The sequence below is a fragment of the Ctenopharyngodon idella genome, chromosome 20 (assembly GCF_019924925.1).
Source record: "Ctenopharyngodon idella isolate HZGC_01 chromosome 20, HZGC01, whole genome shotgun sequence".
Lineage (NCBI taxonomy): Eukaryota > Metazoa > Chordata > Actinopteri > Cypriniformes > Xenocyprididae > Ctenopharyngodon > Ctenopharyngodon idella.
Genome location: NC_067239.1, coordinates 32,387,130 through 32,412,188, shown reverse-complemented (window position 1 = coordinate 32,412,188; position 25,059 = coordinate 32,387,130). Strand labels below are relative to the sequence as shown.

At 34.5% G+C, this 25,059-nt stretch overlaps 1 protein-coding gene across 4 annotated transcripts in view; it reads left to right on the top strand.

The window, feature by feature from the left end:
- The window catches only part of LOC127501915 (MAM domain-containing glycosylphosphatidylinositol anchor protein 2-like), a 157,920-nt gene that overhangs the window by 24,530 nt on the left and 108,331 nt on the right, over positions 1-25,059 (top strand). For all 4 annotated transcript variants that reach the window (XM_051874239.1, XM_051874235.1, XM_051874236.1 and 1 more), the window contains exon 2: positions 19,130-19,269. In XM_051874239.1, the coding sequence (XP_051730199.1) occupies positions 19,130-19,269 (140 nt within the window). The remainder of the gene's footprint in view (positions 1-19,129; positions 19,270-25,059) is intronic.

Genomic DNA, 25,059 nt, shown 5'->3' with positions numbered 1-25,059 from the left:
CATGATGGGTTAATTCTGACGGAAGCTCTCAGGTTCGTGTAGAAGCTGTTCTTCTGAGAGAGAGTGTGTGTGTGTGTGTGTGTGTTGTGGTGATTGGACGGGAGCTGGATCAGGTGATGATGGCAGAGGCGGGTTTAGTCTCGCTCGTGTGTCGAAACCTCCCGCCGTGTGAAGAATGAGCTCTGAGCAAATCCTGCTCATGTTCCCAGCGGCGCGTCACTATCAGACTCCATCACTGCAGATCTACTGCTGCCGTCCAACACGTGTGACGTTACACCTGTCCCCATCGCCGCTGATTAACAGACATATAACTGACATTAACTGTTTAATTCTGTTTTGGTCATGTCACTTACAATGACTAATACGTTACTATATATTTTTTTTTTTACTTGGAATCATAAATTATTAACTTTTTTTAACTTATTATTTAAATATGATTTACTTTAATGTTGTGATGTTTTATATAATTAATTATAATATTTATATAATTATTTAAATATAATATAATATATGTAAGGCTTCAGGTCTTATTTAATTGTGGATTTACATGCTGGAATTAATTGAGAAAATTAATCATTTGGTTATTGTGTGTGAACATGTGGATGTAAATGATGAGACGTTCAGTTTGATTCAGAAATGATCAGATTAATTGATTTCTCAGTTTCGTTTCATTAGAAATTCAGCATCTAAAATTTGTTTGTAGGTGTGAAAACTGAAGCAGGCAATTGATGCCATACATTAGGATTAGATCTGTAATTTTGATCTGATAATTTGGTCTTTGAACAATTTTATTGAATCGCTTTGATTTTAATATTATTTCATATGGAGATCTCTGACTTTGACATCTTGCATGAATCTGAGCAAAGTTTGAGTTTACTGGAAATTGTTTTGTTTTGTTTGAAGCACAAAAAGAACTAATTAAATTTGATTTTAATTCACAGAATAAGTAATGCACACCTGATTATACATTAAAATACAATGTATATATAAAATATTTATTTATTTATTTATTTATTTATTTATTTATGTATCTAATATTACAGATATACAATGATTATTTATTTTTATACACACATTTGTTTTTATTTTAATATTTAATTATTTATCAATGTATAATGTTAGAATATATTAGTTATTTGAAAAAATAAACATTGTATGTCTGTAATGTATATATTAAAATTGTAATATATATACCTTACAGATATACATTTTATTTTAATATTAATTAATTTAATAATATATATATATATATATATATATATATATATATATATATATATATATATATATATATATATATATAATATACATGCACAGTATATATATTCTAATATATACATTATATAAAAATATTTGTTTATTTTTCAAGTATTACAGAAATTAATGTTTATTATTTTTATTTTAATATTAAATTATTTAATTATTTATCAATGTATTATATATATATATATATATATATATATATATATATATATATATATATATATTATAATACATTGATAAATAAAAAAATAATTAAATATTAAAATTAAATGTTGTGAGTATAAAAGTAAATAAACATATGTCTGTAATAGAAAAAAAAAATAAAATATTTTTTTAAATAAATATTTTATATATATATATAATGTATATAATAGAATACACATATATATATATATATATATATATAGGATATATATATACTGTGTATGTATGTATGTATGTATGTGTGTGTGTTTATTTTATTTTTTTATTTTAATATTTATTTATTTTTTCATGTATTATTTATTACGATATATATATATATATATATATATATATATACACACACACATTACAGACGCAGTGTTTATGTTTTATATTTATTTTATTTTAATCTTTATTTATTTATTTATGTGTAATATTTTATATATACATTACAGACATACAATGTTTATTTTTATACATATCACATTTATTTGTATGTATAAAATACATTTATTTATGTGTTTGTTTGTGTTGTATAGTAACAGGTTAAAGCTGCTCATAAACTAGTAACTTGAATGAGCGACAAACCAGTTAATCTAAGCACAGATAGTTAAGATGGTGTATGTGATGTAGTTTCTGGTCAATGTCCAATGATGATGATCGAAAGCAGCTAAATCTGTATTTTCCAGCAGGATATTGATTACCTTTGATAGTCATAGTCGTTGTTCCTGATGCTGGTCTCTGAGAGTTCATCAGTTAAACAGGTCAAGTGCTCGTGTGGAGCTGTTGGGCTGGAGACGTATGTGGCAATTTACCTCTGAACGTTATTTGCGCCCCGCGTTGTTAAGACCCTCGCAGACGCATGAAAGGAGCTCTAATTAGAGCGTCTGTGAAGTGTTTGGCCCGCATTTAACCTCCATTACGTACACAACATTCCCTGCGTTCTCATCACAAAGAGTTCCCGGCCGGCATGAATAATTGTTGCTGAATACTCAAATGAACGACACGTCAGGTCTGGAGACTCTGGAGGCCGTCCTGCATTGTTAACGGTGTCGCTGGGAATCGTCCGTGGCCGTTCCGCTCGTGTCAGTGATGATGAAGCTCACAATTAAAGCGTTATTAAGAGGAGTGAAGCGTCCTGAAGGTACACCATCTCTCTTCTTCTGCTAGTGGGACTGCTAATGAGAAACATCACTGAAGGAACTTTACAGCCACTGCAAACTGCTGCTTTTGAATGTCAATGATACTAATAGTTATTATGTACAGCGTTTTATAACAAATAGTGGATGGATAAATATAGGAAAGAAGTCTCTTCTGCCCACCAAGGCTGCATTTATTTGATCAAAAATACAGTAAAAACAGTGAAATATTATTCCAGTGTAAATCAGCTGTTTTCTATGTGAATATATAGTAAAGTGTAATTTATTCCTGTGATCAAAGCTGAATTTTCAGCATCATTACTCCAGTCTTCAGTGTCACATGATCCTTCAGAAATCATTCTAATATGATGATTTGATGATCAAGAAACATTTATGATTATTATCAATGCTTAAAACAGTCATATTTCAAACCATTCAAAAATTTGGGATAAGTAATGCAAGAAATTAATACTTTTATTCATCAAGGACGCATTCAATTGATCAAAAGTGACATTTATAATGTTACAAAAGATTTTATTTCAAATAAATGCTGTTTTTTTTAAACTTTCTGTTTGTCAAATAATCCTGAAAATTAAAATGTATGACGATTTCCACAAAAGTATTCAACCATAAATGTTTCTTGATCATCAAATCATCATATCAGAATGATTTCTGAAGGATCATGTGACACTGAAGACTGGAGTAATGATGCTGAAAATTCAGCTTTGATCACAGGAATAAATTACACTTTACTATATATTCACATAGAAAACAGATGATTTACACTGGAATAATATTTCACAATTTTTACTGTATTTTTGATCAAGTAAATGCAGCTTTGGTGAGCAGAAGAGACTCTTTTTTTATGATAAGTTGTGTAGCGATTTTTCAATCACACAAAAAACTCTCAGTGTGTTTTTCTACAGTTCTGCTCCGTCTTCTACCAGAAGAAAGAACCCGTGAATGTGTATCAGTCCTGTGAAGGCTGCTGAACGATTACAGCGTCTCTCTGTGGTTCTTGTTGGCGTTTGTAGTGGATTTTCTCTGGGGTTCGACGCGGCGGAAGCATTAGCGCTTCTCTCACGCTGACAGGCAGCTATAGATGCCCTTGACTTTCATTATGAAACGGTATGTATGGTCGTAAATCATACGTGTGCAGGCCGGGCTTTGATACATTGACCTGCTCCGTGTGATCAGAGCCGAATTAGCCGAGCGATTCTCCTCTAGAATCCCATCCGCTCACATACTGAATCATTCTGTCGTCAGTATCGCAGAGAATCTGAGCTTTAGTTGTGCAAACGTGATCTGCGGTTGAACGGCTTCACGCTTTATACTGTGTTCACTGGACAAGATCTTTTATTTTCTGTATTTACTGTCAGTATCTTTTTGCTTTTTGAGGAAAACATTCCAGGATTTTTCTCCATATAGTGGACTTCACTGGGGTTCAACGGGTTGAAGGTCCAAATGTCAGTTTCAGTGCAGCTTCAAAGAGCTCTACATGATCCCAGACGAGGAATAAGAGTCTTATCTAGAGAAACCATCGGACATTTTCTATAAAAAAATAAAAATTATATACTTTTTAACCACAAATGCTCGTCTTGCACTGCTCTGTGATGCTCCACGCATTACGTAATCACATTGGAAAGATCATGTGACGTAGGCGGAAGAACCGATCCAGTGTTTACAAAGTGAACGTACAAAGTCAAACGCCCTTTACAAAATAAGGTAAAACGACGATGTTGGACGATTTTGAAGTTCGAGAAAATGAGATGGAGTTTTTCGCCCTACCGCAGTACTTCCACCTACCTATGTGGCCTTTCCAACATGATTACGTAATGCGTGGAGCATCACAGAGCAGTGCAAGACGAGCATTTGTGGTTAAAAAGTATATAATTTGTATTTTTTCTAGAAAATGACCGATGGTTTCTCTAGATAAGACTCTTATTCCTCGTCTGGGATCATGTAGAGCTCTTTGAAACTGACATTTGGACCTTCAACCCGTTGAACCCCAGTGAAGTCCACTATATGGAGAAAAATCCTGGAATGTTTCCCTTCATTTCTTTTCCACGGAAGAAAGAAAGACATAAACATCTTGGATGACATGCGGGTGAGGAAATTATCAGGAAATTTGAATTCTGAATTGAACTAATCCTTTAAGATTGTTTAATGTACTTGAGCGAACAATGAACAGCTCTATTTTTATTAACAAAGATTAATAAATACTGTAACTTCATAGAGACAGGAACTAAACAGAGCGTTACTGACAGACTGGGAAGAGAGGAGCTGAACAATGGAGAATATGAGGAAAATAATCAACATTCAAGCAAGAAAACCTGTTCTAGTAGAGCCCAAAAGGGCTTTAATATTTGCCTGCTTGTGTGCACACAGGAGTGGACTGAAGTTTCTTTGTAAGAAATGATTTTGAATGGTGCTGTTTTGTTAAAGCGCTCCAGCAATCATTGTTTGACCCTCATGTGCCGCAGGCCTCGTGAAACACGTCGGTTTTTACAGCAGTAGAAATTGTTGTCGCACCATTTATGCTGAAATTACTTTGCTCTCTGCAGGTCAAGGGTCTCGCTGGAACTGAATCACAAAAGCGTTCGGCGTTACAGAACAAACCACGTCAGTGTTTGTCCCTTTTTTCCGTCTTTCTTTGTCTCTGTCGGTCGTTCGTCCCGCAGCAGCCGCTCAATTTCATGCTCTCGTGATCCGCTCATTGTTTGAGAGCGGATCGACACACTTCCCGTCGGCTCGCTTATGGAATGAGATCTGTGTCAATCACATCTGTGAATCAGCTGATTTGCTCTCACAAGTGTTTCTTGAAAATAGGGAGAGCAGTTTTATATCCCAGCTAATAAAAATAAATTCCCATTAAGTTCTGAAAACATTGTTTTTTAAACAACTGTGTTGTTTTATTGTTTTATAATGTTTCCTGTGGTGCACTTATAATGTTAGTATGCTTTTTATATCAAAAATTGTCATCATTTAGAAATAAAAGGCATTTTTCCTACCCTGATTTTAGCCTCTGATTTGAGCGCTCTGTTTTAAGGGGCGTGTCTGTGTGAGACTTCAGTGTAAACGCCCACTGCTGTGATTGGCTGACATCTTTGCATATGAAATAGCTGAGTATTACACTCTTGAAAACTTTAAGCACATTTTTACTATTTTTACTATTACAGCTCTCAAGGTTAACTAATTGTGAAAAGTGTTGCATTACATTCAGATCTGTGGCATTATATTTAGATCATGGCATGAAAGGTTGCAGTGATGAACATTGTAGTCGATCACAGACATGTTGTTGAGCTCATGAAAGCAGTGATCTTGTCATTACAACTCAATTTCTGCACACTAACAGATGCTTTCATCATAACTAACAGTGCAAACGTGATGTAACTAAGAGATTCGTTGAATAATTGGTGCGAGTCCAGAACTCAGTCACTGATAAACTCGCGCTGTTTGATTGACAGCTCCAGCGATTGTAAAGGGAGCGTTCTTTGATTGCTTTCTATATATAACTTAATCACCGTTTAAATAATTTAGATTATGTTTCAGACAAAATATATAAATAATGTTTTTGTGCTAACGTTTTGAGAACGTTATTAAAGACCAGATAACTTTGAATGAACGTTCTATTAATGTTACTGGAAGAACGTTTGTTCATAACCTTAAGAGAACCTTGCCAGAACGTTCTGAGAAAGTTTGTTTTACTCTTTCCTCTCTTCCAAACACACACTTTCTGTTTTATAATCTTCCAGCCTGGACTGAATTCATGGGCACGAATTAAAAATGTCCTGGAAAAAAACGCCTGCCGTTTTAATTTTCAGAGAGATTTGCTGAGCTTGTTTGCTTTTGCATAGATTTTCCAAGCGTGTTTCTACACTGAGAAGCGTGTTTGTTGTTTATAAGTCTTCTGGTTATCTTTCACTGCAAGCGTAAAGCTGAATTAATTATAAACTTAATTGGCCGGCGTACAGCTATACTGGCTTTAACGTATCAGTAATGTGAAACATATTTCTGTAGGGACAATGTGTCCTCACAAGAGCGCTCGCTTTTATACAAACACCAGGAAAGTTTAGACTAAAACACCACCTTTAATGTCCTGAAGCGTTTAAAACCTTTATAAAGACTCCAGTGATGGTGTATTTTTGTAGGTTGCAGCTTCACTCTGCTTCCCTCGACAAAAACCCAATATGATTTTTTCATTAGCTTTTGGATGATTGCAGAAAATACGATCTGTGACCAACAAAAGTTTATGACTCTCAGACGTTTTGTTCGTCATGATGATCTTCACAAACGAAGCAGAAGTACAAAGCTAAATGTAGGCTGTAAATGTCGCTTGACTTCAACATCACCATCATTGAGCTTCATCAACTCTTCATCAGCTCAATTTAACCAAAACCCGTTGACTTCAGGAGGATGGAACTGGAAGTGCTAAAGTGCTCGTTTCTGGGTTTTGCCTACAGAATACCTCATCCCTACAGGATTTTTTTAATTATTATTAATTATTATTATTATGTGATATTAATGATTCCTCAAATTATGTTTCTTGTCTGTCTGTCATTGTATAGTTATATTTTGCCATCATTTTTGTCTTGTAAACTTTTCTTTTCTAGTTTGCAAAAAAATCACAAAAATATTTTTATGAGAAACATTTTTGGAAATATCACAAAAATAGTTTGCAAAAATATTTTTAAGAGCGACATTATTTAAAAAATAGTTAGCAAAAATCAAAACGTATTTTTATGAGAAATATTTTTTTAAAAATCACAAAAAATTGTTTGCAAAAAACAGAAAAATATTTTTATAAGCAACGTTTTTTTTTTTTTTTTTTAATTACAAAAAATTGTTTGCAAACATCACAAATATATTTTTATGAGCAATGTTTTTTGAAAAAAACAAAAAATAGTTTGCAAAAATATTTTAATGATCAACATTTTTGGAAAAATGACAAAAATAGTTTGCATAAATCACAATAATAGTTTGCAAAAATAAAAAAATATTTTAATGAGCAATGTTTTTTGAAAAATCACAAAAATAGTTTGCACAAATCACAGAAATAGTGCGCAAAAGTCACAATTTTTTATGAGCAATGTTTTTGGAAAAATCACAAAAATAGTTTACAATAATCACAAAAAAATTGTTTGCAAAAATCACAAAAAAATATTTTTATGAGCAACGTTTTTGGAAAATTATAAAAATAGTTTTTAAAAATAAAAAAAAATTATATTATGCAAAAATAAAAATATTTTAGTGAGCAATGTTTTTGGAAAATGTTGCTCATTAAATTTTTTTGTGATTTTTGCAAACTCGAGTCATGATTAATATTATTTTAGTTTATATTGTGATTTCATCCAATGCCCCTACGATTGATTCGGGTGTGTGAGGCACTTTACATTTGTTGATAATTAGAAATCAACAGAAGTATGATTGTCTTTTAATTCCATCTGTTGTAACTACAGAACTGCACGAGTGAAGACGGATGTGGAGTTTGTCGTGAGTTGAACATCTGTCTGCAGTGATTAATCAATGGTTTGAAGGGCGAGAGTCCTGCCGCTAAATATCACAGATGTTTACAGTTTGAGTCTAAAGACCCAAACCCCTCAGAACTTCAAATTAACAAGGTCTCCAAACTCCAAAGTGTTGTGAGATGTTTAATTTGCAGATGGTGACCTCCAGCGCTGAGCTATAGTCGTTATTGCGCTGTAATGTGCTCGCAGACATCTAGTGTGATTGTCCCAGAGCAATTACCCGCGTTTGTGAGGATGTAATTATTTCTCGATAGATGTAATTATGCAATCCCACCTTTGCTGGGCCGTTACGGCGAACGACGCACTTCCTCCTTCCTGCTTTCTGTGTTTACTAAACAAAATGGTGAAAAACAACAAACGTGCCTAAATGACACTATTAATCACGTTACAGTGGCTTTAATCAGGACTTCCTGTGAACTGTTGCTTTTGATCACCATCACACTCTGTCCTAATTGAACTCTTGTCAGAGCTGAACTCTTGTCACTTGATTAATTGTGACTTTTAGGGCTTTAATTGATGGAGGAGGAGAGCCGTTGTTGTGCTCTGAGGGCTGGAGAGGGTGATGGGATTGCATCAGTTCTCTGCGATATCGCAAAAAGAGTTTTTTACCGTGATATTGTATATGCATTTTCATATTTTTGTATCTACACTCTTAAAAATAAAGTTTCCAAAAGGAGGTTTTCACAGGTTTGTCATAGAAGAACCATTTTTAGTTCGCCAAAGAACATTTTTCAGTGATAAGTTCTAAAAAGGACCTTTATTTTCTCAGTGTGAAAAACTTTGTAATAATCTAAAGAACCTTTTTCCACTTTAAAGAACCTTTTGTGGGCCCATGGACGCTTCTTCATGGAATCAACCATCAATGCCAATAAAGAACCTTTTGTGGTTCATGGATGTAAAAAGTTCTTCATGGAACCATCGATGCCAATAAAGAATCTTTCATGGTTCCATGGATGTTGAAGGTTCTTAATGGAACCATCGATGCCAACAAAAAAACTTTTGTGGTTCAGAGGATGTTAAAGGTTCATCATGGAACCATTGATGCCAATAAAGAACCTTTTGTGGTTTCATGGATGTTAAAGGTTCTTCATGGATCCCTCAATGGCAAACAAGAACCTTTTGTAGTTCCATGGATGTTAAAGGTTCTTCATGGAACCATCAATCCCAATAAAGAATCTTTTGTGGTTTCATGGATGTTAAAGGTTCATCATGGAACCATCAATGGCAAACAAGAACCTTTTGTGGTTCAGAGGATGTTAAAGGTTCTTCATGGAACCATTGATGCCAATAAAGAATTTTTTGTGGTTCCATGGATGTTAAAGGTTCTTCATGGATCCCTCAATGGCAAACAAGAACCTTTTGTGGTTCCATGGATGTTAAAGGTTCTTCATGGAACCATCGATGCCAACAAAAAACCTTTTGTGGTTCAGAGGATGTTAAAGGTTCTTCATGGAACCATCAATGGCAAACAAGAACCTTTTGTGGTTCCATGGACGTTAAAGGTTCTTCATGGACCCATTGATGCCAACAAAAAACCTTTTGTGGTTCAGAGGATGTTAAAGGTTCTTCATGGAACCATCAATTCCAATAAAGAATCTTTTGTGGTTTCATGGATGTTAAAGGTTCATCATGGAACCATCAATGGCAAACAAGAACCTTTTGTGGTTCCATGGACGTTAAAGGTTCTTCATGGACCCATTGATGCCAATAAAGAACCTTTTGTGGTTCCATAGATATAAATGGTTCTTCATGGAACCGTCAATGTTACGAGTGTTCTCTAAAATAGCTTGAAAGAGTGCAACTATTATTTAAACAGAACAGTCATTGTTTCAGAGCAGAATTATTAGTGTTGCCTTAGAAACCGTGCCTCTAAATGGATCCATATGAACCAAAATCTCTACATTGGTTCACTTCAGTTTCCTATAGTGAAATGTAAGTGTAAGGCAAAAAGGATGTGCTTTAACATTTAAAGTCACTGTCATTTAGATAAATAGACCCCAGATAGTTTTTACATGCAATGAGAGAGAAGTCTGAGCTCACATAAAATCCATAACTATACAAATTGTGATGAAACGTTTGGTTTTTACAAGTTAAAGACTCATAATTGCAATAATACATGATGTGAATCAGTAAAAAGTTAATAAATATTCAAGACATGTTTTTGACTAGATGCACAGATTTAAATGCACCAAAATAACAATGCATTTTGATCTTAAATGTTTTTATATTTATATCAACATGGATTCTGTGGTGTTAAAATCCATTCCACAGAAAGTCAGTGCAGAAAATAAATACGGCAGAAGGTTTTTAGTCTCTCTGTCTGTCAGTGTTTCTCGTCAGCTCTTTCTTTCAGCTGTTTTCCACCTTATCATTTTTCATCATTTTGACATCGTCTCCAGCATGATTGTATTTCTCCATTCACCGTTTCTCTGCGTTTGTCTCATTTTTCAGCTCCTCCACACGTTCTCTCATCAGTACGGAAGATCATCGCTCTTCACGCGAGCAGCTAGTTATCGTCCTCACCGCGACACTTGCGTTTCTCCTGTTCGTTGTTTTCCAGCGATGTTTGACTAATGGCCTTCCGTCTCTCTCCACGCCAGCGATTCCTCAGCGCCGACGCACGTGTCGACAGAGATTTACAGCCGTTTAAGATTCATTCTCCTGCCATTTCATTGGCATAGAAACATTTGAAATCGTACTGTTCTCTGTCCCAAGCGCATTTGTCATCATGGAAAAGCTGTGTGGACTAAATAGATTATTCCAGGATAGATCGCTCCGTTCCCATCTCCTTATCCCCACCTGTGAGACTATAAGGAAATGTTATTGCTCACTGGCTTCTCTTTCATTGCTCAGGAGACTTGATGTTCTCGGTTATGTCTTATTAAAATATTTTTCATTTGTTAGGAGAAATAAATGAGCCACAATGATAGTTGCCAGTCAGTATGAGGATAGAGTTAAAAGTCATAAATAATTTGGATGTGGATAACACAGATCATTTGATTGCGAACGAATTTGATAGTAAATGTCCATATTGAGATATTGAGAATTTTGAGTGCATACACACAAATGTCATTTTTATTATGTATTATAAGTAATAAAATTAATAATAATAATAATAAATTGGTCAACATGGATGATGTTATTATTATCGTTATGTTTATATTATATTAATTTTGTAATAATAAATTATATATATATTTTGATATATTTGTATATATCCCGGACGAGCCCCCATTTTTCACGGCTGTCTTGCAATCCGCGACAAAGAAGGAGACAACACAGTGGATCATGATCAAAAAGGAATAATATTTATTAAAGTAAGAATAAAATAAGAAAAAAACATCATGTTTTCTGACACGGTGCGTGTCCTGCTTGTCCCGTCCTCTAGTCCAGCGTTTCTAATGATCCTCGTGATTGTTTCCCTCAATGACTCGGATCGGGTGTCTGCGGAGACGGATAAGAGCTGTATTGCCGGAGCAGAGCTCATAACTCTCCAGTGATGGTCAGTGAGCGGCCAGCGCTGTAAAGCTGAATTAACACGTCTCTGTTTGAGTGACGCTCTTATCAGCACGTCCAGCACTGAAGGACTGACGGGTAAACTTAACCTGAATGATCTATAACCTCAGAACGAGCCTCAGCGGGCCTGATCCGGCACAAAACACCCAGATACTTCATTTTCACTCGCAGGGAAAGGTGTCGATCAGTGGAAATGTGTCATTTTAGTATCATTTTACACTGAAAATAACTGACTCACATGACTCAAACGTCCCCCAGTTTTCCCCATTAGTGTTTAATTTGACCTAATTGTTCCAATAGAGGAGATTCAAATGAAGAAAATCATAGCAGCTTCACTATAGGCAGCATTTATTTGATCAAAAATAAATAAGAAATATTATTCCAATGTAAATCAGTTGTTTTCTATGTGAATATATAGTAAAGTGTAATTTATTCCTGTGATCAAAGCTGAATTTTCAGTATCATTACTCCAGTCTTCAGTGTCACATGATCCTTCAGAAATCATTCTAATATGATGATTTGCTGCTCAAGAAGCATTTATGATTATTATCAATGTTGAAAACAAGTCATATTTGTATGGAAACTGTGATACATTTTATTTTTCATTAAATATTTTGTATTTTTCAAGAATATTCTTCATCAATAGGTCACAGCCTAATATATGCTGAGAGATAAATTCATTTGAAAAACAAAAAATTCAATTACCAATGACCTTTTCCCAGTAACCGAAGGTACGTGCATCAAAACAATATCATGTCCACGTCTTGTTCTCTGTTTTTTTCTCCGTGTTCGTTCTTAAATGTCAACCACCCGTAAACAAATGAACGTCTTTTTATAAATCAAAGTCTATAATAGGAGATCTGTTATTCTCCATGACTTCTGTTTCTGTGTTTCACAGATGTAGTTTGTGATTTCTGTCTCGTCTGAATCCCAAAAGACAAAGAAATAAGAGAAATTACGTGCGTTTGACGGTACGACGTCCAAAGCCAATGTGCTTTAATGGCTTTATAATGCCACCCAACAAAGAACATCCAGTGGAAAAACATTGATTTGAATTGAGCCGGACTGAATGTGAACGTTAACAAAAGACGTGAACACTGAAATCCCTTGAAAGGAGGCACCTGATAATTAAAATGCAAATTGCTGTTGCTTTAGCTGAAGTAATGGATGAACACGGCTGCTGAATCCTCCTCATTTGAGCTCAGTTTCTCAGGCACAAATGAAAATAAAGCACTACAACATTCCCTGTCAAACCCTTCTGGAAAAGAAAAGTTGCTGACAGAACTATTGAAGAGGGAGTTTGCATTATTAAACGCGTCTCTTCAGCGGCGTGTTTCGGTAAATATCATATGCATATAGAATTTTCAGTATTTTCTCTCTTTTTCTGGCCTTTGACAAGTACATTACTCAATTCTCCACGGACACTTCCCATCATTCTCCTGTAATCTCATCAATAACCTCGATGTCTAATAATTCAGTACTGTGTGATTCAAGCCACTCTTTTATTTGTATTACGGCTGTATTTCAGTGTGAAGCTGAATATTCAACTGGACTTGATTTTGTCTGTCATGAGTTGGTTGGATGGTTGACTATTGGTTAATATTAGTCGGCGCTGGTATGAAGTATGAAGTAATAATATGAAGACAGACGTGTTTTGCTTTAGATTAACATCAGAAGTTAACATGGGCTTGGGGCAAAAATGCCACCAAAATGAACAAAAATGCCCAAAATTCAACATTGCCTCTGTACAGTCTATTTCAGCTGTCGAGATTAAAGTGAAATGTGAATTTGAATGAAAAGTTTTTGCTCACTTTGCATCAGATTTCTCTTGACGTTTTTTTTCCGCAGCGCTGTGCATTCTAACCAATCACACACGCTTCTGTTGAGCTTATGAATGCAGTGGCCAATCAGAGACGTTTAGATTAGTCACAGTTTGCATGCTTTATTGACTGAATTCTGAGCCTTAATGTTTTATTATTATTATCCATGTAATTGTACATTCGAAAAGTAGTTTGGAGAATATTTTATTTTATATTTTTAAATAAAATTATCCATCCATTCTCAAGCCAAAGGCAGGGAAACGCTGGATGGTCAGTTCATCACAGGGCAAAAATAAAATAAATGACATGATAGCAAATGATGCAGATATGAAAGCAGAATTGTATGTCAGCACACTGCGGGATTCAAACCCGTGACTCCTGCTAGCGCCTGTCAGCTGGACGTCACTGACTCGGTCGAGTTTGTCAGTGATGTGAATGCTGACGGTCTCAGCGAAGCTCCTGGTTCACTGCGTCTCGCAGTGGTGTCATCACTGCTCAGTTTGCCGTATCTATAATGTTTTAGCTTATTGTGATTACATTTTACGAGGCCCATTACATTAATCGCTGCTGAGAAACTGTGGAATAAACCTCAGAATTTGTCCCGATTCAAATTTCATTTCAGGAACGTTTCTTATTTGAGATTCTTGGATCAAGACGGTTGCATGCTAAATATTTAAACAAACATGAAGCTTTTAAACTTTAATCAAGTGAGAAAAAAGATCAGAAGTGTAAACGCTCAGAGACGCATCAGCGACGGGACTCCAAACACAAACATTCCCATCCCATGTGAGTGAATCACATCTGCTCACAGACACGTGTGATCTTCACAGTCCACACGGCCTACAGCTAATTCATCATGCTCTTGTTGTGAGCAAAATACATTTTATTTTATTTTATTAATTTTTTTTATATATTTTATTTTATTTTATTTTATTATTTTATTTTATTTTATTTTATTTTATTTTATTTTATTTTATTATTTTATTTTATTTTATTTTATTTATTTTAGTAGGCAGTATACTGTGCACTTGGTGTCATTTCAGGTTCTTCAGATCAGTGTTTGTGTTCAGTAAAGCGTATAATGAGAATTGTCAGACTTTACGATGTTTTCACCACATGCTCTTGTCTACTTTTAAGTTGACATCTTGAACGAATCTAACAGGGACAGCACAGCTCTGACCTCTGACCTCACATCTCCTGTGTGTGTGTGTGTGTGTGTAAATGGCGCTGAACACAGCATGTATTTGTCACATGTAAGTGTCATTATGTAGTTTTGTTGTGTAATGACAGCGGTTGAGTGTTGTTTGCTGTAATGTGTGTAATCGTGACACGCGGTGCTTCATGTAAGTCTCGGCGATGTTGTCTTCGTCTCGTCGAGTTCAGCGCCTCTGATCCGAAAGCGCCGCTCACATAATGAGTTTCTCTTGACTTCCTTTGCCTCCATCACTGTCGAACACGAACGTGCGCGGTGCTAAAAATAACACGTTAAGCCCTCGGGACGGCACGTTTTTGTTTCCGAATGAATATATGGATAAACAATCCTCCCCGTTCCTGCTTGATATGTAAATGAGCGAACGAGGCAGAGCGTCGGTGGCAAACATCAAACGTCAATTAGACTCTAAATGGCATGAAAGGGAAGCGGCACCTTTCTGCTCTAATGACTTTTTTGCACTTTAAAGCAAATGGATCAAATGCCAGAGTACATCCTCAAAGATACGAGTGCCTTTTTACTGATTTCTGTGTGATCTCACATATTTAATGACTGTACATGCAAAGATGGCAAAATGTGAAGTTGTGTTTGTTCTGTACATGTGAGGGCCTTTTACATTCATGTTGAACTGTTTTAACACGGCCGCATTATAAATAACCGTTGGCTTTCTAGGACGGGTGCGTGTGTCGAGTGACTGTCCTTATTTTTGCCCTGTGATGGACGGTCCATCCATCAATCCAGAGTGATTCCCTGCCTTTGGCCCAAAACACTGGGATAGACTTCAACATCCCTGCAATCCTACATAGGACAAGCAGTGTGGAGATTATTTATTTTATTTTATTTTATTTTATTTTATTTTATAATTTATTCACAAGATTCTACATTGGACAAGCAGTTTGTAGAATGGATGGATTATTTTATTTAATTTTATTATTTTATTTTATATTTTATTTTATTTTATTTTATTTTATTTTATTTTATTTTACTTTATTTTATTTTATTTGAGCCTATACAGGGCAAACCATTTGGAGAATAGATGGATGGATTATTTAATTAATTAATTTATTTATTTTAATTTACTTTTCCTTTATGTTACTTTATTTAATTTTATATTTTGTTTAATTTTATTATTTTATATTTTATTTTATATTTTATTCACAAGATTCTACATTGGACAAGCAGTTTGGAGAATGGATGAATTATTTTATTTTATTTTATTTTATTTTATTTTATTTTATTTTATTTTATTTTATTTTATTTTATTTTGTTTTATTTTATTTTATTCTATTATTTTATTTTATTTTATTCTATTTTATTCATGTGAGCCTATACAGGACAAGCAGTTTGGAGAATAGATGGGTGAATAATTTAATTAATTTATTTATTTTAATTCACTTTTACTATACATAACTTTATTTAATTTTATATTTTATTTAATTTTATTTTTTTATATTTTATTTAATTTTATTTTCTAATGTATTCTACATTGAACAAGCAGTTTGGAGAATGGATGGATTTTTATTATTTTATTTTATTTTATTTTATTTTATTTTATTTTATTTTATTTTATTTTATTTTATTTTATTTTATTTTATTTTATTTTATTTTATTTTATTTTATTTTATTTTATTTTATTTTATTTTATGTGAGCCTATACTGGGCAAACCATTTGGAGAATAGATGGATGGATTATATAATTAATTAATTAATTTTTTACTTTTCCTTTAAATTACTTTATTTAATTTTATATTTAGTTTAATTTTATTATTTTATATTTTATTTTATATTCTACATTGGATTCTACATTGGACAAGCAGTTTGGAGAATGAATGGATGGATTCTTTTATTTTGGTATTTTGTTTTATTTTATTTATTTTTTGTTGTTGTTTTAAAATATTTATTATTTTATTTTTAATATATATGTATTTTTATATATGTATTTTTTATTTATTTATTTATTTAGTTTATTTTTAATTTATAATAGTTTTTTAAATGTAATTTTTATTTATTTATTTATTTGATCCAAAAATAGCTAAATAGCATCTGGCTGTGTAGGACAGATCCGTGCCTCATGTGACTGTCCTCGTGCCGCTCAGGCAGAAGGGAAGTGATGTCACAGTTAGAGGTGCAGAAGCGCAGCTGGGTTCACTCCATCCCTCCGGCGTCTTCACTGCCTTTTTCACACTCGGCGTTATTGAGCGGCTGCGATCTGCACAGAAAACACACACTATAAACTTCATTCTGACATCAACGATCTGTCTGAGCAACAAACACAACTATCAGTTCACAGAAGCAGTTAGAATAAGAGCTACTGGCGTAAAAGACAAATGAGCTGAAATGTCTGCGGCTCATAAGAGCTTTGCTCATGATCTCGAGTGAACATGCCTTATCCACACAAACACTGAACAAAACAACATGCTGCATCTCTGAATGAGGCCATTATTAATAAAAGCATTCTGCGTTTCATGACTTTAACTCATCTAAATGGCATTTATTTCTCTGTTAATGTCACAGAGCTCAGTGAGTGTGATCTCTCTAATGTTCTTTCACCATATAAAAGAGGAACGCTTTTGGATTGGATGCTGTTTTTTGCGCTGATGCATGAACAGGATCCTTAAAAAGTCTAAAAATTCCTTAATGTAGAAATAGACCTTAATTAGCTTTAGACCCACACGATTCTGGATAAACTGAGAATCACGCTTATTTCGTTTCAATCACGATTCTCCCATGATTCTGAACACACGACTAAACAAAATAACATGGAATTTACTAGAGGTTCTGACTGAATGTTAATTGCTGCAGTCAATTTAAAATGTCTAATTCAGTTGAATGAATTATTTTTTAAAAATCGGTTTGGGTGAGTGATTCAATGACTCGCTCATAAAGACTGCACTTGTTTCATTACTGGATGAATCAGTGTTTTTTAATTGAATTTGTTGAATGAATGATTCAATGACTCACTCATAAAGACTTCTCTTGTTTCATTACTGGATGAATCAGTGTTTTTGAACAAATCTCTTGAAGGAATGATTCAGTGACTCACTCATAAAGACTTCAGTTGTTTCATTACTGGATGAATCAGTGTTTTTGAACAAATCTCTTGAATGAATGATTCAATGACTCGCTCATAAAGACTTCACTTGTTTCATTACTGGATGAATCAGCGTTTTTAAACAAATCTCTTGAGTGAATGATTCAATGACTCACTCATAAAGACTTGTTTCATTACTGGATGAATCAGTGTTTTTTTGAACAAATCTCTTGAACGAATGATTCAGTGACTCACTTATAAAGACTTCACTTGTTTCATTACTGGATGAATCAGCGTTTTTAAACAAATCTCTTGAGTGAATGATTCAATGACAAATAAATTTTTTAACAGTCACTTGTCGCCACCTACTGGTGTAACAATGTAATGATACAATCATTATTTGAAGCATCAAGTTACTTTCAGAAGGTGATTTACTCTATTTTGATCTCTACTGTAGACATCAGTGTTTATATCTGAACTATAAACTTTTATCTCAGTACTTCTGTGATCATCTGAATGATTGTAAGACAGAAATAATGAAACTGTATGGTTGAAAAGACTGTGAAGCTGTTTCATATCTGTTCTCTCTCTAGATCAGATCTGAATGTTCACTTGTCAAAGCTTTAATAGACATAGAGCCAAATCACTGTCGTTTAGGAATAAGATTGTGATCTTTTAATGATTAAACGTGCAGCTCTAGTCCTTAATGCTATATTTTGAATATAATATTAAATATAATTCCCAGTGGTGTGTTATGAAAATGTTCTTCTTTTCTGTGAGGTTCAAAGCGTGACACTTGAGGTCATGAGTCGGCCGTAAGGCAGTGACATTTCAGGACACAAGACCAATGCTGTTGTCTAGAGTATAAAAATAACATTGTAAAACAAAAAAATCCTGTTGATTTTATAGAAATAAACTGGCAGCTGTGGTTGCCAGAATAATTCTGTAAAAATACAGTAAAAATTACAGCAAATCATCATATTAGAATGATTTCTGAAGGATCATGTGACACTGAAGACTGGAGTAATGATGCTGAAAATTCAGCTTTGAATCACAGGAATAAATTACACTTTACTATATATTCACATAGAAAACAGCTGATTTACATTGGAATAATATTTCACAATTTTTACTGTGGTTTTGATCACAGTAAAATTATTTATTACTTAATTATTAAAAACTTTACACCACCAGTGTAAATTGTAACATAATCCTAATCTACATAACTGATAGCAAAAACTATTAAGAATCATAATTAATGAAAAAAAGTGTTACACAGGAAATTCTGGGAATGTCAGTTTATTCTTTTTTTTACTTTCAAAAATGTTACATTTAACTGTAAAATGCAAGGTTAGATCTGTTATAGTGAAATTATAACCAGCTAACAAAACGAGCACTGGTGCTTTAGTAAAGAGCGATTCTGTCTCTTCTCTCCGCAGCGCCTCCTACTGTCCGTATCGTGCACTCGGGTCACGCGTGTAACGTGGAGGAGGAGCGTTACTCTGAGAGGGTTTACACCATCCGAGAGGGAGAGACGCTCGAGCTCACCTGCCTGGTCACCGGACACCCACGACCACAGGTGAGACCGCTGACCACAACTGACCAACCACAGCCAGAACACACAATCAACACCATCTGTACTGACAGACTCTGTAGTTCTTCATGAGAACAGCTTCCATCCTTCTTCAGATGCTTTTCATTTATGATAAAGTGTTCATTTGAGGCATTACATGAGATTATCTCCACTCAATTACAGTAGACACCAGCAAACCTCTTCACTTTTGTTTACATGTTATTGAAGCAAAATAGATCTCATTAATTGTTTTACATAATTAAAGAGTGCGATTTCAGAACTACTTTATAGTTTTTATACTGTAAAACTTTGCAGATGATTGACAGAGTGTAAAATTTGTATATATTTTTTTCGATTCAGGCTGGAATTAGTTTTTATCAGATGATTAATCATGACTGAAATGATTCGCTGATCATCACGGATCACTGAAATCGAACTCTAAACGTGATTAAAGTTGAATCTCCTGAGGGAATATGATGGTGTCAGACGTATTTATTAATGTCTTATTTATTAATTGAGCGGCTGTTTGTCTGGTCTCAGGCGCTCGCTGTAATCCATTCGTCTGCGGTGGGTTTGCTCCTCACATATTTCCCAGCTGAATATGACCGCACAACGAACCGGATAAACACTGCTAACCCACAGTAAATCCATTTCGAGCGGAAGCCGCTTTTTTTTTTTTTGGCTCAGTTGACAGATATGATACGATGTTGGACGGCGAAGACACTTGATGTTGCTGACTCAAGATTAGATACAGAATAAGACTTTTTACACTGATTACAACTGATATACATGCAGTTATTTTAAAGAGGACCTAATATAGCCCTTGATGTTGTTTTTGTGCTCTACTAGAGCAGGTTTTCCTGCTTGAATGTTGATTATTTTCCTCATATTCTCCATTGTTCAGCTCCTTTGTTACCGTCAGTTTCTAACTAACTCAACCAGGCTCAAGGGCGAATTCCAACTGCCATTTTGGGCCCTTGAATTATATATTTCTAATAATATATTTCTTATTATCTTATAAAAACATGGTGTTTTTCCTCATCATGTTGTTGGAATCATCATAATCAGTCTCTTGGTGAAATGCTGCATGATAAAATCACTGAAAGTCGTTGTGATTCAGCTGCTCATTCAGTATTTAGACATGCAAACTCTGTTATGTTGCAATTCCTAAAACGCTGCCAGCCAACAAACCAGCTTTATTTATCACTCAGCAAGCGCCAAAAGCAAGATGAGATTGGCTTTGGTGGGTGTGAATTCTGGACAGTAGCCGGTTAGATGTGTGTGTGACAGTATCAGGATGAGATAGAGATGTGCGTCACAGACTGTGTGTTTTGATATCGAGAGCTTTTCATGCTGGACTGCTGCTCTTCACATGAAAAGAGTTTAAGAGGTCAAATCTTACTGCATTTTATTCCCTGATGGCCACTTTTAATTATATTTATTTATTTACTTATTGTATGTATATATGTAATTTTTGTTTTTTATATTTATTAATTTATTGCATGTATTTGGGTCAATGACGTGATGGGTCATTTTTTTGTCCAAAGGCCTTAATAATAATAAGAAGAAGAAGAAACAAAGATATGATATCCAAAGTATGTAAGATAGTAAAACTAGATCTCTTTTATTGAATACAGAAGGTTTTAATTATATTTTGCTACATATAAAGGTATTTTAAAGACTTTGAAGTGTCAAAAGGTAATTCGGTTTAACCGTCCAAAGGCCAATACAGCCATTTCATTTGTGATTAAAATATCTAAAAATGTAATAAATGTATATATTTTTATTCTGGCATGATTTTATAACATCATATATCAACATAGTGCAAAATGATATTAAAATTATGTGTAGAAGTCGCTGCTTTGTTATGAGAAAGAATGTCCGGAAAAATGAATTTCATTGATGTCATTCGGAGTAACCAATATAAAGGGACCATTTTGGATCAAGTCATGCGGTCAATATCATGTGACAGGATGTGACATCATTCAGACACCTGCAAAGGACCACATGGTCATGAAGCAAAGTAACTAACTCTCTCTTAACTATTTGATAAATTCATGTTTTTACTTGATCATACGCATGTCCTGAAACATCAGGTCATTCGGTACAACCGCTATAAAACATGGATATTTTGAAAACTTGTACTTAATATAAAATATTTGATTGTCCTTTTGCTAGCTAGATAGATATCAGCCTGTTAGCATCGTTTGAAAATATTGTCATTCGGTAAAACCGAAATTTTGGTTAAACCAAATTACTTTTTTGGTGACAAATTTTGTCCATCTTGTAAAAAATGACAAAAGCAGTGTTAATTGATTATAAAAACCACATGATCTCATTGTTAACACTTAATAAAACTTCATGTTTTTTTTTACACTTTTAAAAACCTTATTCGTCAATGACCCATTTATTTATTTACTGTATATATGTATAGATGTATGCATTTATTTATTTGATTGTTTATTTTTATTTGTTATTTATTTACTGTATGTACATATTTTTATTTTTTATATCTATTTATTTATTTTATTGTATGTAATATAATGCATTTTTACTTATTTTTATTTATTTTTTGTAAGTATATATGTAGGTATTATGTTTTTTATTTTTGTATTTTTATGTAATGCAATACATTTATTTTTTTATTTTTATTTATTCTTTGTCTGAATGTATTTATTCATTTGCTTATTTTTTATGCATGTTATGTTATCTATCTATCTAATCACCCTCTCTCTCTCTCTCTCTCTCTCTCTCTCTGACTCTTACAATTAAAGATCAAGTTATTTATACTAAAATATAGAAAATATCAAGCAGAAATATGTAGAGGTCAGAGATCTGTCACTGCCATTTTGTTTGTTTTTTATTTCATAACATTGCAACAGTCAACTGGTAAAAGTCGATTTATAGAAAAGATGTGAATGTTACCATTTTGTACAGTAATTATGGTAATTTCTGTGGTGAATGCAGCAGTCGTCCCATCTGGGCCATTTCTCCGGCTTGATCTTTTAAAGAAATCCTTCTTCCTCAAATATTTATTTACGTTGTGCTTTATTTAGAAGCGGCAGAGAGAAGAAAAAAAAATCATCTGCAGCCTCAAACCGGAGGTTGTTTTGCATCGAGCTCAGTTTGCTGGATTGGATAAATGAAATGCGATTTGTCGGTGTCTTGGGGATTGACTCTGCCCATTCACCCTAATTAATATTTAATTCCCCTTTGATCAATATACAGCCCATTAATTTGTCCACTCCAGCGCGGTACGGTCACACATAGCAGGTATTGATCCCTATATATTTCAGTTGGAAAGGTGAAGCCCGTTGAGTTAGTGAGACACACCGGCCACAATTCATCTCACACGTGTGACACTCCGACGCTTCTCCACACTTAATTAAAATTTTAAAACGGGAGATCAAAGATTCTTTGTGTCTCCTTTGAAATCAAGTCATTAAGATGTCTGCTCCGGTCCAGCCACGGGCAGGTTTTGAACTTGATGTTCTGGATCCGGCAACGCCGTTCCAAACTGCGGGAGATTCTTAGAGACCAAAATGAGACATTTGCATCAGAAGAGCACTGATTTTCCCTTTATTCTGCTGAGAGAAACTTTTGATTTATTAAACTAGATGAAGCACCTGAAAACAGATAACAATTATTGAGGCCATTATTGTGGAGTGCAGTGAGTCTTAACATCTCATTAATATCGCTCTCCCTGCAGTGTCTTGATGTTGTTTTTGTGCTCTACTAGAGCAGGTTTTCCTGCTTGAATGTTGATTATTTTCCTCATATTCTCCATTGTTCAGCTCCTCTCTTCCCAGTCTGTCAGTAACGCTCTGTTTAGTTCCTGTCTCTATGAAGCCCCTCCTTCTGAAAAGCACAATGTGCTCTGATTGGTTGGCTGGAGCGGTGTGTTGTGATTGGTGTTTGGGAAATGTCCTGCCCCTTACCATAACAGTTTCAACACACTACTAACTTTAAGTACTTGACTAAAATGAAGGACATGAGAATGTGTGATATTAACACCTAAACATTCATTTTAAATATGACTCGTCACGTTTATCCCGATCTGAACGTCAGTGATGTGAAATGGATGAGTAAATGATGACAGAATGATCACATCTGGGTGAATTATTCCTTTATTATTATGAGACTTTCGCAGACTTGATGAGTTGATACTAATTGTTGCTCCTGAAAGGAAAACGTGACAGTTTGTTATTCACAGTCTCAGATCACACACCGAGTCAAACCATGTTTGGAGACATTTTAAAACAAGACAACTGAAAGATTTCCACAGATAGTGCAAGTAGAAGTGAAGATTCATGAATGGAGAAGCTCAGGATTAAAACTGTGCTATGAATCGCTCTGGATAAGAAAACATCTGCGAAGCGAAGACAAACTCACTTCATTTTAATGCATTTTTAGAAAACAAGACTTAATATCTTCAGTCATTTTGCTTCTCCAGTATCTTGATTTCAGAATGTTTACATATTTGTGCTGGAAAACAAGACAGAAACACTGAGGAAGACCAGCATTTTTGCAGTGAAAAACTGGCGTCTGTATGCCAAATGTGCGTCTGATGGCATTACGGCGGGTAAACGAGATCTTCTGTCCAGAGGGACGTTCACTCGACTGGTGGCGTAATCCAAGAGACGAGCGACAAATGGAGGATTATAAGCACTAATGCCAACATGACACGAGGATATTAATACTAGATTTCCTTAAAATCAACAGAAACTCACTGAAATGGTCTCACGGGTTGATTTATTTCTTAAACAGCACCTTTTCTGCTTTTCATTCATGTTAATCTGTCTTTGTTTGAGCATGAAAAAGCTTATTATTATTCTCTATATCAGTGTCAGTGTTTCTGAAACGCCTCCATCTTGAGTTTTCTTCACAATATTCCTCATTTAAATAATTCATACGCAGAATAAAGGGGCGGGGCCTGGTTGAGTTAGTTAGTAGTGTGTTGAAACTGGCGGTTATGGTAAGGGGCGGGACATTTCCCAAACACCAATCACAACACACTGCTCCAGCCGACCAATCAGAGCACATTGTGCTTTTCAGAAGGAGGGGCTTCATAGAGACAGGAACTAAACAGAGCGTTACTGACAGACTGGGAAGAGAGGAGCTGAACAATGGAGAATATGAGGAAAATAATCAACCTGTTCTAGTAGAGCACAAAAACAACATCTGTAATAGGTCCTCTTTAACCACCTTGTCTGTCCTCAGACTCATCTTGAATCATTTCAGTGTTTAAAGCCTTATTCTTTTTCTCTCAGCACTTTTGACAAGCACCTGTAAATTTCAGGGCTTTATTTTGTTGCCGTTTCTGCGTCTGGGTTTCCGGCAGAGAGCTCGTCTTTGTTGAATCTTCTCACAGAGATCCAGACCGACTCGATTCATATTCATAACAACACCTCAGTTTGAAATGACTGTCAGATTAATCACAAAGCGCCGACAGTGAGGATTTCGAGTCTGTCTGTCCTCTCAGGCTCTGGCTTTCACACAGAAACATGATGTTGTGTGTTAAATACTCAAATACTTCACTCACGTGTCTTCAGAGATCACATGGAGCGGTCCATGTGTTTGAAGAGTTTTTTATTATCATTATGGACTTGTTTGTGAAGTTCAGCATTCCTGTTTGAGATGACTTTGTGTGGTGGATTTGCTAATGTAATCACTAAAAGATACATATAATAATAACTAGTAAAAAGTTTGGGGTTGGAAAGTTTTTTAATGTTTACAGTATATTATTCCAATGTAAATCAGCTGTTTTCTATGTGAATATATAGTAAAGTGTAATTT